At 41.4% G+C, this 13,939-nt stretch overlaps 4 protein-coding genes across 7 annotated transcripts in view; 2 read left to right on the top strand and 2 right to left on the bottom strand.

The window, feature by feature from the left end:
* The window catches only part of LOC115760735 (uncharacterized protein DDB_G0283357), a gene marked incomplete at its 5' end in the record, with an annotated part of 40,182 nt that extends 36,242 nt beyond the window's left edge, over positions 1–3,940 (top strand). Inside the window, one exon of the mRNA XM_030702210.1 lies at positions 3,915–3,940. The remainder of the gene's footprint in view (positions 1–3,914) is intronic.
* A 2,931-nt stretch (positions 3,941–6,871) lies between these two features.
* LOC115760575 lies at positions 6,872–12,118 on the top strand. 2 transcript variants are annotated; one of them, XM_030701993.1, is made up of 3 exons: positions 6,872–7,192; positions 7,266–7,332; positions 11,685–12,118. In XM_030701993.1, exons 1-3 carry the CDS (start codon positions 7,124–7,126, stop codon positions 12,038–12,040), a joined length of 492 nt encoding a protein of 163 aa, XP_030557853.1. In that variant the 5' UTR covers positions 6,872–7,123; the 3' UTR covers positions 12,041–12,118. The 2 variants fall into 2 exon arrangements, with proteins under 2 accessions (XP_030557853.1, XP_030557852.1); XM_030701992.1 differs by lacking the exons at positions 6,872–7,192; positions 7,266–7,332 and adding exons at positions 8,017–8,791; positions 8,880–8,940.
* On the bottom strand, positions 8,908–11,469 carry LOC115760573 (uncharacterized aarF domain-containing protein kinase 1). 3 transcript variants are annotated; one of them, XM_030701988.1, is made up of 5 exons: positions 11,316–11,389; positions 10,021–10,714; positions 9,413–9,964; positions 8,982–9,345; positions 8,908–8,924 (listed from the first exon to the last, which is right to left on the bottom strand). In XM_030701988.1, the coding sequence occupies exons 2-4, from the start codon at positions 10,672–10,674 to the stop codon at positions 9,004–9,006; spliced, it is 1,548 nt and encodes a 515-aa protein (XP_030557848.1). In that variant the 5' UTR covers positions 10,675–10,714; positions 11,316–11,389; the 3' UTR covers positions 8,908–8,924; positions 8,982–9,003. The 3 variants fall into 3 exon arrangements, with proteins under 3 accessions (XP_030557848.1, XP_030557850.1, XP_030557847.1); XM_030701990.1 differs by lacking the exons at positions 8,908–8,924; positions 11,316–11,389 and adding an exon at positions 11,391–11,469 and having other exon boundaries at positions 8,951–9,345; XM_030701987.1 differs by lacking the exon at positions 8,908–8,924 and having other exon boundaries at positions 8,951–9,345; positions 11,316–11,465.
* LOC115760574 (endoribonuclease rege-1) lies at positions 12,069–13,933 on the bottom strand. The gene is made up of 5 exons (XM_030701991.1): positions 13,808–13,933; positions 13,535–13,750; positions 12,709–13,475; positions 12,432–12,653; positions 12,069–12,349 (listed from the first exon to the last, which is right to left on the bottom strand). The coding sequence occupies exons 1-5, from the start codon at positions 13,856–13,858 to the stop codon at positions 12,145–12,147; spliced, it is 1,461 nt and encodes a 486-aa protein (XP_030557851.1). The 5' UTR covers positions 13,859–13,933; the 3' UTR covers positions 12,069–12,144.
* Between the last annotated feature and the right edge of the window lie 6 nt (positions 13,934–13,939).

The raw sequence follows: 13,939 nt of genomic DNA, 5'->3' as shown, positions 1-13,939 counted from the left end.
CATTTGCCCTTTTACAATGAGCTAAGTGCTATAAAAAATGCATTGCCATTCACAAGAGCGAACGGCAAAAAGCAAATGGCTAAAAGCAAATGGCGAATGTGGCCTGGTGAATGCCTTAAACTTAAATCGAATTACATTTAGCAAATGAAATTTCAAGCGCTCGAGCGTGGCAAAATCCTCGCTAGTGAAAAATGGCCTCAACAAGCGGCGCAATAAATAGACATTGTGTACGTTAAGCCCATTTAAGCCAAAGAAAACGGCACTGTGTGTGTGTTTGTGTGTGTGTGTGTGTGTGTGTGTGTGTGTGTGTGTGTGTGTGTTTGTGTGTCCCCTAGTTGGTTGGAGAATGTGTGTGCGCGCCATCCACACACAAAATGCCTCTTCGAATTGCATTTTCTGTTGTTTTAACCAACAAGCGCATCTGGCGCTTCTCTCCCCTTGCCCCTTGCCCCTTGCCCCCTGCCCCTTGCCACACACTTAGCCTTTTGCTGCTACTGGTCTTGGCCAGCTGCCAGGCGTAGTGCAAAGACAATGCATTTTGGCTAAAGAAAAATGCACTTGCATATAAAGCACATAATAGAAGAATGTAATAAAATTTTTCTATGTTGCCATTTAATTTATATGCGCTAAAGTAAATTTCCCAAAAAAAAAAGTCCCAAAATGTCCGTGCCTGCTGCTTGGGCATTTTTAAGCAGTCTCAAGGCCATGCATACTTGTACATATGTATGTATGTATGTGTGTATGTCTATTTAATATGCATGTCTGTATGTATGTATATGGCTGCTTAAAATTATTTTATGTCCACATAAAGCCAATTTTTTTTTATTGGAAATTACATTCCAAATTCACACAGTACTTACTTGGAGTCTAAGACTCGATGGGAAGTTGTGGCATCTTTGCTTTAAAAGTCCAATTGGGCATTTAACACACACTTTAATGGCCAGTTAGGTAAAACAACAGGCAACACAAATAAAATTGCACTCCACTAAATGAAATTCCGCGTAACAATTGGTGTTGGGGGAGGTTTTTCAATTAACCGAATGCACTGTGGTTGCGAATACATATCTAAGACAATAAATTGTTGCACTTTTTCACGACAGACACTCGATATTGCGACTTATTCCCGCCATTCACATATAATGCGCGCTAAGACCGTACTGAAAAGCAAGAGCAGAAAAAAACTCAAGAAGGAAAGGCGAAGATAAAGGGCAGCGAGCGAAATGCGCTTCGCCGCGATCGTGCGTGCGAGCGAGATAGCACGCACAAAGAGCGGCAAAATGGAATGACAAATATCGATAAGCGATATTCATTGAAAAAGCAAACATCGATAAATTGCTCGCCAATGTGAATGCGTGCACACTGTGCCGCTCTAGACGGCAAATTCGAATGCAACCAGAGAGAGAGACAGGCGCCACGCCCACACAGTAACTGGTGCCACAGCCGCTTAATGATGCTTGATTTAATTAATGCCACATTGGCCACGTGTACGCCACTGTGGTGAATGGGATGCTGGCAGGGGGATTTGGGAATGCGGCAATTGGAAATTGTAAACGCAGCCGCAGCCATTTGCTGATGATGATAATTTATGGGCACGAAGGGTTTGCGGATTTCGCATTCGAAACTTATTTCCTCTTTGGGCGTGCTCAAATATTTGCACTGGCATTTCTACACACACACACACACACGCACACAGGCATTAAGCATCAGGCATCAGGCGCAGAACAAATTGTTTACAATATTTATTGTTTGCGACTGCGACTGTTGACAATGATGAAACGGCAACTTAATGCCCCACTCGCCTTATTGGAGCAAAATCAGCGCCCGGGCAACTTGACTTGACCAGAAACACAAGTCCAATGCCCAATGCCCAATCCCCAGTCCCCAATCCCCGCCAGGCTGCAGCGGAGACGGCGTCAATGCTCATTTCCGTCGACATATTTTCATTTCCTTTTACATTCGCTTCAGCTTTTTTTTTTTACAGTTGCTGTTTGCTCAAGGATTTACAGCCCACCTCCCCCCCCCCCTGCTCCCTGCCTTGCCATTGCCAGTGCAAATTGTAATTCATTAAAGTTTATTGTACAACATTTTTGTTGACCTGCTTTTTGTGTGCCTTGGCTATAACTCGACCGCTTGGCCCTTAATTTTTTTTTTTTATTATTATTCCTATTTGGCCAATATGCTGCGAAGTGCAAACTTTTTGCCAATATCCTAAAAGAATAATTAAAAATGTTTGCCTCGCCTCAGATAAACAAAACAAATTCAAGTGGCCGCACCGAACAGACTGACTACGCGCTACCCTGTAATATGCACATAATGATGTAGTTGACTTTATAAAGCGCCTGGCTTAAAAGCGGCGAAGGTAACGCGAAAAAACAAACAAAGTAAATTTGTTGATACATTTTTCGAGCTAATTATAAATTATAATAAGCAGCCGCAGTATGCGTGTGTGTGTGTGTGTGTGTGTGTGTGAAAATTACTTGCATATCTCACGCGCCGGCAAATTTTGCCAAAATATATTAATGAAATTATTCAAAAACTTTTGCGGCTCTGTTGTTATTTTTGTTTTTGGTTGTTTTAATCTAAAATAAGCAAACAAAGCGGCAACAATTCGCACACTTTGGCGCCAGCGGCTACGCAATTAATTTTACTTAACATTCATGGACAAAATGAGGCACGTAGCCGATAATGAAAGCCGCAACATGCTAACGCCCCCCCTCCCCACGCCCACCCCCAACCACGCCCACACAGACACAGACACGCCCACACTAATTGTGCTAACAACTTGATTCCAGCTGAACGACTTACAACGAGCGAATGGACACAAAGACGGGGGCAGGGTTGCCAGACTATTCACGAAAATTTGCACCACATAAAAAGGTTTTTGTGACGTGTGGGGGACGCCCGGCCCGAAAAAGTATGCTATCTAATTGTAAAGGCATCAAGCAAATGCCACAAATTTGTGCGCGCATGTGTGTGTGTGTGTGTGTGTGTGAGTGTGGGCTCTTAAAATGCTCATACATATATTAGTTTGTGTGTGTGTGTGTGTGTGTGTGTGTGTGTGTGAGGGAAAATCTAGGTGCCTTGACTGCTGCAGTTTCATAAATTTGAATTTCAAATTTAAGACAGTGCTAGACCTAGCAGCACACACACACACACGAACACACACACACACATACAAAAACAAAGTTTGGTTGCGGCAAGTTACAAAGTTTCAATCCTCATGCAAATTGATTTGTGTCTTCTGTTTCGCCCACAATTTCTGCAGTTTACCTTACAATGTCTGCGAGTGTGTGTGCGTGTGTGTGTGTGCACACATTTGATTAAGGTCTTATATGTTTGACATTCCAGTTAACATTGTTAGCTTAAAATCAACACGCAACTATTAACAAGAAATACGCATTTAAATTAATTAAAATGTCACTTTTGCCCAAAACATGCCCAAACAATTCGCATATACCCTGGCTCAAAGGGTATTATAAGTGTGACATGGCCTTTGTTGCGGCACATTTTTTCGTAGCATACTTTCCGGCGCCGTCGACAAAAGCATTTGAATATGTTTTAAATAGATATATAAATTATAGAATATGCATTTGTGCACATATGTATAGCTCGAATAGATCATAAATTATGCAATATATATATATAAAGGAAATTATTTGGAAAAAAACCACTCCCCTCTCGCCCGCGGGGCGCAGTCAGTGAGGCGTGATTTAAGGCCAAAGAAAAAAATGGATCTATGAATTTTTGATGAACAAAAAAGATGGCTTTGTGTGCACGAATGTGTGTGTGTGTGTGTGTAAGATAAAAGGCAGCGCATATAAGAAATTTAAATAAATTATTTATAAATTGTTATGATATTTATGCACTGCTGATTACAATTGTCATAATAATTATATACAATTTTCCATTTCCAGATGATAAACCGAAAACCAAATGAAAAATATATATAAAATGACAACAAGACGCAGCTAATTAAATTTCAACTGGATAAAGCATGTTAATTGCATCTGACACACTCAAACAGTGCGTGCAAATAGTACACACACAACAGATGTGTGTGTGTGTGTGTGTGTGTGTGTGCTTTTCATTTAGTTTTCCAATTAAATTGCAACACGCCAAAGGCAACAGTCAACAGGCAGAGGGGCATGACGTTTTATTTAACTAAAGTTAAGAGTGCGCAAATTGAAACAAGAAAAACGCATGAATATGATATAAAAGAGAATTGAAATCAAATAGAAAAATATAATCGTCATATACACAATATCCTGTACGCAATTGCACTTTATGGTATTTGTTTATTTGATTTCCACTTCAATAGAAAAAAAACCAAATACTGTGCCAACTTATCAACAAAAAAAAAATAAAAAACAAATAGAATGAAACCCTAAACAAAATCTAGAAATATTATGAAGTTAGCTTGTAACATGAAGCTAAATATTAACTGGTATTTAAATGATGAATGTTGATGTTAGTCATGCATATATACATACGCATATATATATATATATATATATATATATATATAATAATGAAATATTTAATGTGAGTAATTCGAATTGGAGAAACTTTCTTGTATCTGGTGCTTTTTAATCGTTTTATTGATTTCAAATCAGAAAATATATGTTTGAAAACTCAAAGCAAAATGTCTTTCAATTAAATATACTTAAACAAAACCAAATGTTCAAGGTTCAACTTGGGGTTTGAGCTTTGCATAGTTGAAGAATTAAATGTTCGAGATTGAAAATATTCAAATTCATATTGCAAATATTTGTTGTCACTGAAGTAAGGTAATCTATTATATCTATTCAAATATATGGCATGTGGTTTAGCTGTTGGCTGCAAAATTAATCCTGAGGATAAAAATTGTAACTCCCATCAAAAGCAGTTTAACGTATAGAAAAGGGCATTTTTATAAAGGTTTTTGTTTTAGAATTGCAAATATTTGTTGTTTTTGAAAGAAAGTAGAAGAAATTTGATGTAAAAAGCGAATTGTCTTAATGCTGGGCATAATGTAAGACCACAAGCCAGAAGAGATGCGCACACACACAGACTGGCGCAGACAGCTTGACACAGTGTGTGTGTGTGTGTGTGTGTGTGTGGGTAATGCAATAAAAACAACAAAAGGAATTTCGCCCAGGTGCGAACCGGCTCAGCCATAATTTATGTTCGAGCCGCGCGTTATGCAAATGAGCAGCCACTCGGCAAAAATCTCACAGCGCAATGCACAAAAGAGCGATAATCATAAATGTGTGTGCGTGTGCGTGTGTGTGTGTGTGTGTGTGGGTGTGTTTGTGCAGGCCGGGTCAAGGTGCATGCCAGCCAAAAAGCCAAGCGGCCATTCACTTTAATTAACGGTTAACGACTGCAACTGGCGCTCGGCTACGCATTTGCGATTCTGGCAGGTGAATGGGGCAGGCAGGTGTGTGTGTCAGGAAGGGGGGCGGGGGCTGGGGGCGTGGCAAACAGACAGCACGTCTCGCCAGTTGGCGGGTTTGCACAGCGATAACCCAAGCGGGCCAGCAAAAATTGCAATTTGCTTATTGAAGTGGCAGCGCGGCCGAGAGCAAAAACCCAGCGATAACGCAATGCCACAAAAAGCAGAAGCACAAGCAGAAAAAAAATCTAAAAAAACAAGTAAGAGATTCTAGACGGCAGCTCACGACTAAGGGATACCCTGAACCCTCTTCTTCCAACATCAAATTCATATATATATATTCTATTTTAGAAGCTATATGTCAAGTTTGGTGACTCTAGCTCTTATTATTTATCAAAATTGCCCAAAAAACAGGATATCGATATCGATTTTTATCGATTGCTTGGAAACGGAGTAAGTTATCGATTATCGGAAACAAACTCGATCTGCGCGGGAGCTAGGAGCACCTACATCTAAATTTCAAGTCTCTAGCTCTTATAGGACAGATAGACAGACAGACAGACGGACATGGCTAGATCGACTCGGCTATTGGTGCTGATCAAGAATATATATACCTTATGGGGTCGGAGATGCTTCCTTCTGCCTGTTACATACATTTGGATTTGCACAAATACCCTTATACCCATTTTAAATGGGTTCAGAGTATAAAAAACGAATCGTTTAACTGCGGCAAGTCGAAAACTTGATACACTTGCCTGGCATTTGGCAGCTGTGCGGCAGATGTACAATGCTTGGAATTGTTTGATAAGCAAACATTGGGAACATCTAACTATGCCGAAGACTAAATACCCTACAATGTTTGGCAAAGCTCTCGCAGGAAAAACTTTGCTGCCAACCGACAGCTAATATTCAAAGTAGCCATATAATATAGTGTATAATATAATGTAGAACTCCGATTTGATAAGTTTGATAGCAATATCTGGCAATATCTATATATAAATATCAATACCTTGAAAAATCGCAAAGTTTTCCATAGAAAAACTCAATTATCAAAAGTTTCGACCGATTCTACAAATAGATCTGTATGATATAGTAGATGCGATGTTGATTGAAAGCAAGTTTAAGCAAAATATCTTAGAGTTTTTCAGGCAAGAACCTAATTAGGGATCGGTTTTTCTAGCTATATGATATAGTAGACCGATCCGGCTGCCTTCGAGAAAAACAACAAAAAGCCCTTAAGCTGAGACATTAGTTGACAAAGCAATATACGGACAGACAGACAGTAGAGCTACGCTATAACAACTCTTAAATCAAGATCAAGTTTATACATACCTGAATAATTTGGGCTAAATTGTTGGGCTGGCAGATGTCGCACATTGCATGACAAAATTGAGATAACCTTTGGATAGTGTATAAAATTGGTTAATAATATTAATAAGCATATTAGCACGCACAGGCTGTGAAATCCATTCGCAATCCGCCAGCCAATTGGAGTTGTCCTCATATCGTCGCCAAAGTTAATCGATTTGTGTTGTAGAATCGCGGCAAATGTATTAAAATATAATCAAATGCCAGCAACTGGTAGCAGATTTTCATATCTTATCGTTGGACATGCGCCAGGGCTTACTGTGAATCATCCTACTACTGAAATTTGTTCGATTTCCACGCAATTCAACGGAATTGCGTTTCTTTTGTATCTGTAAACAAAGAAAATCTAAATTATAGTTATATAGATAAAGTTACATTAAAATGGGCGTGGCAGCGGATGATTTGCTAATTACCCTGGCCGTAATATGCTTTTGTCTCTTCATCATACGCGTAAGTTATTGTTGTTATTATCATTATGAATAATACAATTATTTTAATGTAACGTCTTGACATTGAATTATAGATCATTTTGATTGCCTATCGCTTTTACCTGCTGAAACGACTGAAGGAGGCAACGCAAATCGAACAAGGTGAGCAAACATAATCGGCAAATATTTACACTAGTTTCTTGCACTCCGACAACACGTTTAGAGATGGGCGTGTCTCGTGCTTTTGTGCGAGCTTCAATTCAAATGAGTTGACTTTAAGGCGGGTATATCACTGGAATTACAATAATTGACAGCTTAGCTGGGCTAATTACCCAAGTAATTAAACATCGTGCGCTTAATTACTCAAGTAATTGTACATTTTTTGTTTAACTACTTAGGTATACTTAGGTATATTTAATGGGAGGGCACAATTACTCAAGTAATTAAACTTTCCAGGCACAATTACTTAAGTAATTACACTGGCAAGTCACAATTATTTGAGTAAATGTAATTGTGAATGCACAATTACTTTACTTCTTACAATTACTCAAGTAATTACATCAACTCATGTTAATTACATGTAATTACAGGCATTCGTTCAAGTAATTACATGGTTAAGATACAATTACTCAAAAATTATAGCCCTAATTTATCAAGTAATTTAAATTCTTACGAGTAATTAACTTATAAATATGAAATTACTCTAGTGATTGCCTTAAAATTGGTTAATTACTACAAACATAGTGGCATGTGATAATATCGAAAAAACGGTCGAAAACACGTTAGTTTAACTTATAATTAACATAAATTTTATTATGGTAGTCCAAATTAAAACTAAACCCGAGCCTATGCGTGCGCGTTTCTCATAACCGGAAGCCCATCCCTAAAGCTAATATGACGACCCTTAAAAAAAAAGAAGCGAAACAAACGTCTTGACAATGGAAAACTTGCCATAAATCATAAAAACAATACGATACAGGCAATTACATACATATTTATACAGATATAGTCTATATATATATAGATACACATTCACGCAGTTTGTGTGACATTTGCACACATTTATCATAGTGCCTCATTAGATAAAGTTGTGGCCCCCGCCCCGAACCCCGAGATATGGCATGCATGGCAGAGAAAAGCACACCGAACTTAAGCCCAGGCTAGGCACTGGTTTTGTCAACTTTATCAGCTAATGATTACAAAGCAAATATGTGAGCCGTGCCTGACCCATGATGACTGGTCGCCGGGGCCCATCAATTTATTTTCGGCGACTTCAGTTCAATTCAGTTCGAACGGACACTTTGAGTGAAACGAGACTAGTGCCAAACTATTTTTGTATTCGAAATCAAGTCCGATACGAATGGCGACCGCAACAACAACAGCAGCAGCAGCAGCTGCAGCAGCATTTAATGCAACAACAAGCACCGTGTCGAGCATTGTGAGCAGCTCGTATTCGGGTAGCACCACCAGCACCACTGCAGCGTATCCGGAATATGGCGACGCACCGTATGTGCCCGTTTACACACCGTCGCCGAGCTATGTGTACTTCTATTCGGGCTATGCCTTCTATATAGTGCTCCTATTTCTGTTTGTCATCCTGATGCCATTTGCAATCATAATGGTAACTTAATCCTAACAGTTTGGCCTATGCTCCAATAGCTAATTGTGTATTCTGTCTCTCTCACTCTCTCTCTCTCGAAAACAAAAAGAGTTCCATGCAGCGCAAGCGTCAGGAGAACTCACGCAGGCTGGCCCTGCAGAGAGAACGAGGTAAATGTGATTTCCCTTTAATTTGTACTTTAATTCAATACCGGGACGAACAACTGCAGCCGACTAGAGCACCTGCTTGAGCGCGGTGAGGAAGCCAAAGTTAATCAATCCCAAATAGAGGTAGTAGATATTTAGCTTGAACAGCTCCCAGCGTTCGCGCAGCTGCAAATGCCAGCGTTTGGCAGCCACCGTCTGTTGGGCACGCTGCTCCGCATATGATGATTGCACACAGAACTTGGACATCACCCAGAAGGCGGTCATGCGATTCTGTGTGCGCAGCGTCGCCTCAATGCCGCGTATCAGATCGTTTGTCTTCAGTATGAGCAACATTTGGCGATCCACCTGCTCCAGCACATCCGAAATGTGGGGCAGCACCAGCGATGTGTTTATCTGCAGCGTATTCTTCTGCAAAAGACAAACGAAAGGGTATTCGAATATTACTGGATTTTGTTTAATTGAGTGCGCAGCTCACCTCTTCTTTGGAATATTTGACTTTGGTAATGCCCTGCATGAGCGTGTCCCAGGGTCGACCCGTCACCATGCACACAAACAAGCCGTACAGATCACCCTTGATGCCCAGCTGCTCGCTGTGCTGGCGCATTGACTTGCGATCGACATTCAGTATGCTCAGCCAGAGCTTGGAGTATTCATAGCGAAACTTGTCGCTCAGGTTGGCATAGAGTCCGTGATCTAGCAGTATTATTTCTAGATTGTTTTTGGGTGTCTGACGCACAAGTATATTGCCCGGATGTGGATCGCTGTGCACGAAGCCCGTGGAGAAGATCATCTCCGAGTAGAGTTGACCAATTCGGCTGGCGACCGCGAAGCTATCAATTTTGTGATCCTTGATGTACTTCAAATCGGTCACATGCCCGCCCTCCAGATACTCCATGACCAGCACACGTGATGTGCTCAGGTCCCAATAGATTTTGGGCACACGCAACCAGCTGTACTTCTTGAAGTGCTCGGCTACCTTTTCGGCATTGTGGCCCTCATTGAGAAAGTCCAGCTCAATGGGCAGATTCTGTAACGAAATGCATTTTTTAAAACGATAATCCATAGTTGTCATTGCCAACTCACCTTCTTGGACTCCTCGACCAGCCATTGTATCTTGAAGTCGGGAAATATGCGCGCCAGCACTTTGACAGCCATTTCCATGGTCTTCATGTCCACACGCGAGTTGCCCTTGACATAGGGATGTTGCACCTTGACCGCCACAATTTCGCCCGTCTTTAGACGCGCCTTGTGCACCTGCGCCAATGAGGCGGTGCCCAGTGGCTCACGCTCGAAGCTATCGAATATATCCTCCGGATTGCGTTTTAAGTCCTGCCTGATTACCTTATACAAATCCTCAATGGGATTCTGTGGCGCGTCCGAGTGCAACACTTTCATTGTCTGCACAAATTCCTTGGGCAAGAGGTACTCCAGAGCGCCGATATGCTGACCCACCTTGATATAGACGCCCCTATTGGTGCAGATCAGCTGCAGCAGCTTCTCGGCGGCGATTTTGTGCACGCGACTCTTTTCGGCCTTGTACTCGGGCGTCGTCTTGTCCCACTCCTTGTAGTACAGCTCCCGCTTGTAGGTGAGCGCCACGTCGACCACGGCACAGGCCGAACGCGTCAGCCGCACAATGCCCAGCGAGTTGATCTCATAGTCATTTGTATGCAGGCTCAAACCGGTGCTGACAAGGCCAGCGCCCAGGACGCCATAGCCCAGCACGCGTCGCAGCATCTATGGCAGGTTCGGAAGGCACGGGTACAGCACAGTTCGGCTGCAAAGATTAAACTGATACTCTTTAATTGGGACTGACAGCGCGGCCTGTGCGCAATGAACCGTTAAGTCAACAGGTTGTCATTCCGTTTTAGTGTTAACCCTTCACCAGCGACCCAAAGAACAAGTTCAGCATGGCCAATGAACTAGTTCAGCATGGCCAAAGAACCTTTGGACTGAGAAGCTTGAACGGACCAGCATTTGGGCATGAACTTTGTTTTTATTTAACATGTGCTTCAGCTTTTGATTTGAACTTCGTTTCAGTTGGATTCAACTTTTTAAGCAACGCCAAATATTTTACACTAAGCCTTTAAATCTTTGCGACGAACTTTCACTCATAATTGTATTGCCAAAACGAAAAACCCATTTATCATACATTTTGCACTTTGTTAATATTCATCAAGTTAATTGATTAACTTAAGCTGCTTGACCCAAAACCTGTTGCACCTGCATTAAGTCACATTTACATACGTATATTTCCCCCAAAAACCACTTTCACCATTTATTGACCGAACAACGTCAGCAATTGTTTGTCCATTACATAAATGACCAATCGAATTATATATTTTTGCCAAACTTCTTGGCCAAATCGTTTCACTTACAAGCTGTGCGTATGTTCAGTGTGTATTAGTTGCAATACATGTGGCTGTTTGTTAGTGACTGTTGCTAGCACTTACACTAAAAACGCGAAAGGCAGCTTTAAAACTGTTGCCGCTGTGTCGGCAGCGCGAAACTAAACTGACGCTCAGCTGTTCAAGGCGCGTATGCAGCGCGATAAGAGCGCGAAAGAGCGCGCAGAATTATCGATAACAGAGTGACCAGCTTTTTTTTAGCACAAGTCGATAAATCACGTTTTGAACTCAACGGACATAACAGATAAGATAACTTAATTAGGAAAATGTGTATTTAGCATATCAATAAGCCTGGAAATAGATATTCTTGTATAAACCTATTTACCTTGCCGCCAACAGCACGCCGCGAGATGGAAATAAGCGTCGCCAACAACAGCACAAGCCTGGACAACAACAGCGTTTGCATTCAAGCTGATAACGACATGACCATCTTGCCCAAAGGCATGGATCTGCCGCCCAGTTACGATGACCTTAACATCAGCCATAATGGGAAGCAGCAGCCGGGCAACATGGGCGCCTCCACGCTGACCATCGCTACCGATTTGGGCTGCAGCAATTCGAATCTGGCAGCAGCTTTGAATGAGCCGCCTCCGGATTATCAGGGCACCGTGGACATGGCAGCAGCAGGAGCACCCACAGCCACAATATCCACAATATCCACAACAACGGTCGTTTCAGTTACGCCGAGAATCTAATTAATATGTTTAATGCATTTCAAGTGTATAAGTACTATCTTATATTTAATTTGATACAAATTATAATACACTAAATTTAACGATAAACAAAAACTCTTTCAACTCTAACAACGTAAAATTTCAGCCAACGGTGGCCCAAATCTACCGTAGGGATCCTTGGGTAGTATAAGTATATTATCGCACCATGAATAGCCAATCACTCGATTCTCAATTATCTTTTTGAATGCCACATTTTCAGTTATTAGATCTCGATAATTATCATTGGAAACGACCGCTGCATTGCGTTCATACGCCAATTGTAGTATAAAGCTGAAAGATAATTCGTTGAAAACAAATATATATAGATATGTTATTGAGCATAATCCAGACGTGGATTAGGCTCATCACGCACCGATCATCGTAGCTGATGCTCTGTTGGTTGGGCAGATTTTTACAGGGTGTAAACACAATTTTGCCCTCCTTGTGCAATTGATCGAGCAGCGCCGGATTGGAAGATTTGTTGGGATTGCGACGAAACAATGGTATGACAGCCTTGACATCGTGTCCCATCTTTTGGAAGTACTCCACACAATATTTGATGCCCTCCGCAGAGAATATGTTGGAACAACCATGGCTGCACATTGAATTAAATATAAAATGAATATTTAGTCAAGAGCTGGGCGACTCACCCAAAGGCCACATTGCTGCCATCGATGATGATGGGTCGCTTATGGGAGACGGGCCCGTTCATTTCCATGCCTGGATTATATGTGTTGCTATTATAATCGGCCAGTTTTTTGCGTTCCGTTGTGGTAAAGAGACTCTCGTTCATACGCTGTGTGGTCATCCTTGGTGTTTTGTTCAATTTAGAACCATCTTCCTTAGATTTCAAATGACGTTTCCTCTTTGAGCCATTGCCATCGTCGCATCTGTCGTTGGACAGAGGTATAAAGTCTTCTTGAACAAATATTACACTATCATCTAATGTATTATCTGGCTTTATCGTCGGCGGCTTCTTTACGCTGGCCACCGCAGCATCTCGGCGATCATCAATAATGCAAACAGGACTATGATTCCTGTTCAAATTATCAAAGCTATCATCAATTATAATGCAAGTATCATTGTTTGTTGCTGGACTAGCGCTCTTTACGGGATACGCTGCCGGATGGCTTGAGCTATTTGAAAAACTTTCCCACAAGCGAATTTCTCGCTTCCTATCCACCTCAAAGCGACTGAATGTCGGATTATCATCATACATTGCATTGCTGTTTGCTGGCTCCTTGTTCATCGTCTCATCCTCTGAATCATCGTCAATGTTGATTTTAGCCACATTCGGTTCCAATACAATGCAATCATCCTCATCGCTACTCTCAATCTCTTCAATAATCTCCTCCACCTGCTCCTCCTCCTCCTCCTCCTCCTCCTCCTCCTCCTCCAATTTCATTGAGCCCGTCGCCTGCATTTTGTTTAATTCTTTAGAGAATATTGCGTTTGAATAATTGAGCTCTTCGTTACCTGATTGTTACGATAAAACTTTGGTTTTGGTAGAGGCTGTTCTGTCTGTTGGTTTTTCCCACGCTGAAAGTCCAATTTTCGCTTGGAACCGGCTGCAATTAATGCGCCCTTGTATGGTGTATTAAATGCTCGGCGTTTTATTAAAATTGCCAGTTTCTGCGCGTAATTATTTCTATTCGGCTTGGGGTTTGTGTTATTCAAGCGCTTCAGCGGCTTCTGAAAGTAACACTTAGTTAAAAATCAAATGATCGTAAGTTTTAGTTTGCTGCATACCTTAATTTGATCATCTTTAAACTTTTGGAATTGAGGTTTAGTGGGCGGCATTGTGGTACTAGCGTCGTAGGTAATTTGATACTAATGTCAGATGAGAAATATATGCGTATTAATTTCGGTATTTGAAGTTTT

Source organism: Drosophila novamexicana, unplaced genomic scaffold (assembly GCF_003285875.2).
Source record: "Drosophila novamexicana strain 15010-1031.04,08,12 unplaced genomic scaffold, DnovRS2.1 tig00000462-arrow-pilon, whole genome shotgun sequence".
Lineage (NCBI taxonomy): Eukaryota > Metazoa > Arthropoda > Insecta > Diptera > Drosophilidae > Drosophila > Drosophila novamexicana.
This window is presented reverse-complemented; position numbering and strand designations above follow the sequence as displayed.

Coding starts and splice junctions, on each gene's coding strand:
- LOC115760575 (XM_030701992.1), top strand. CDS start 8,531: ATGGCGACCGCAACAACAACAGCAGCAGCAGCAGCTGCAGCAGCATTT. Junction 8,792..8,879: donor TGCCATTTGCAATCATAATG/GTAACTTAATCC, acceptor GAAAACAAAAAG/AGTTCCATGCAGCGCAAGCG. Junction 8,941..11,684: donor GGCCCTGCAGAGAGAACGAG/GTAAATGTGATT, acceptor TGCCGCCAACAG/CACGCCGCGAGATGGAAATA.
- LOC115760573 (XM_030701990.1), bottom strand. CDS start 10,674: ATGCTGCGACGCGTGCTGGGCTATGGCGTCCTGGGCGCTGGCCTTGTC. Junction 9,965..10,020: donor TGGTCGAGGAGTCCAAGAAG/GTGAGTTGGCAA, acceptor ATTTCGTTACAG/AATCTGCCCATTGAGCTGGA. Junction 9,346..9,412: donor TCAAATATTCCAAAGAAGAG/GTGAGCTGCGCA, acceptor TGTCTTTTGCAG/AAGAATACGCTGCAGATAAA.
- LOC115760574 (XM_030701991.1), bottom strand. CDS start 13,858: ATGCCGCCCACTAAACCTCAATTCCAAAAGTTTAAAGATGATCAAATT. Junction 13,751..13,807: donor TTAAAGATGATCAAATTAAG/GTATGCAGCAAA, acceptor TGTTACTTTCAG/AAGCCGCTGAAGCGCTTGAA. Junction 12,654..12,708: donor GGCAGCAATGTGGCCTTTGG/GTGAGTCGCCCA, acceptor TTCAATGTGCAG/CCATGGTTGTTCCAACATAT.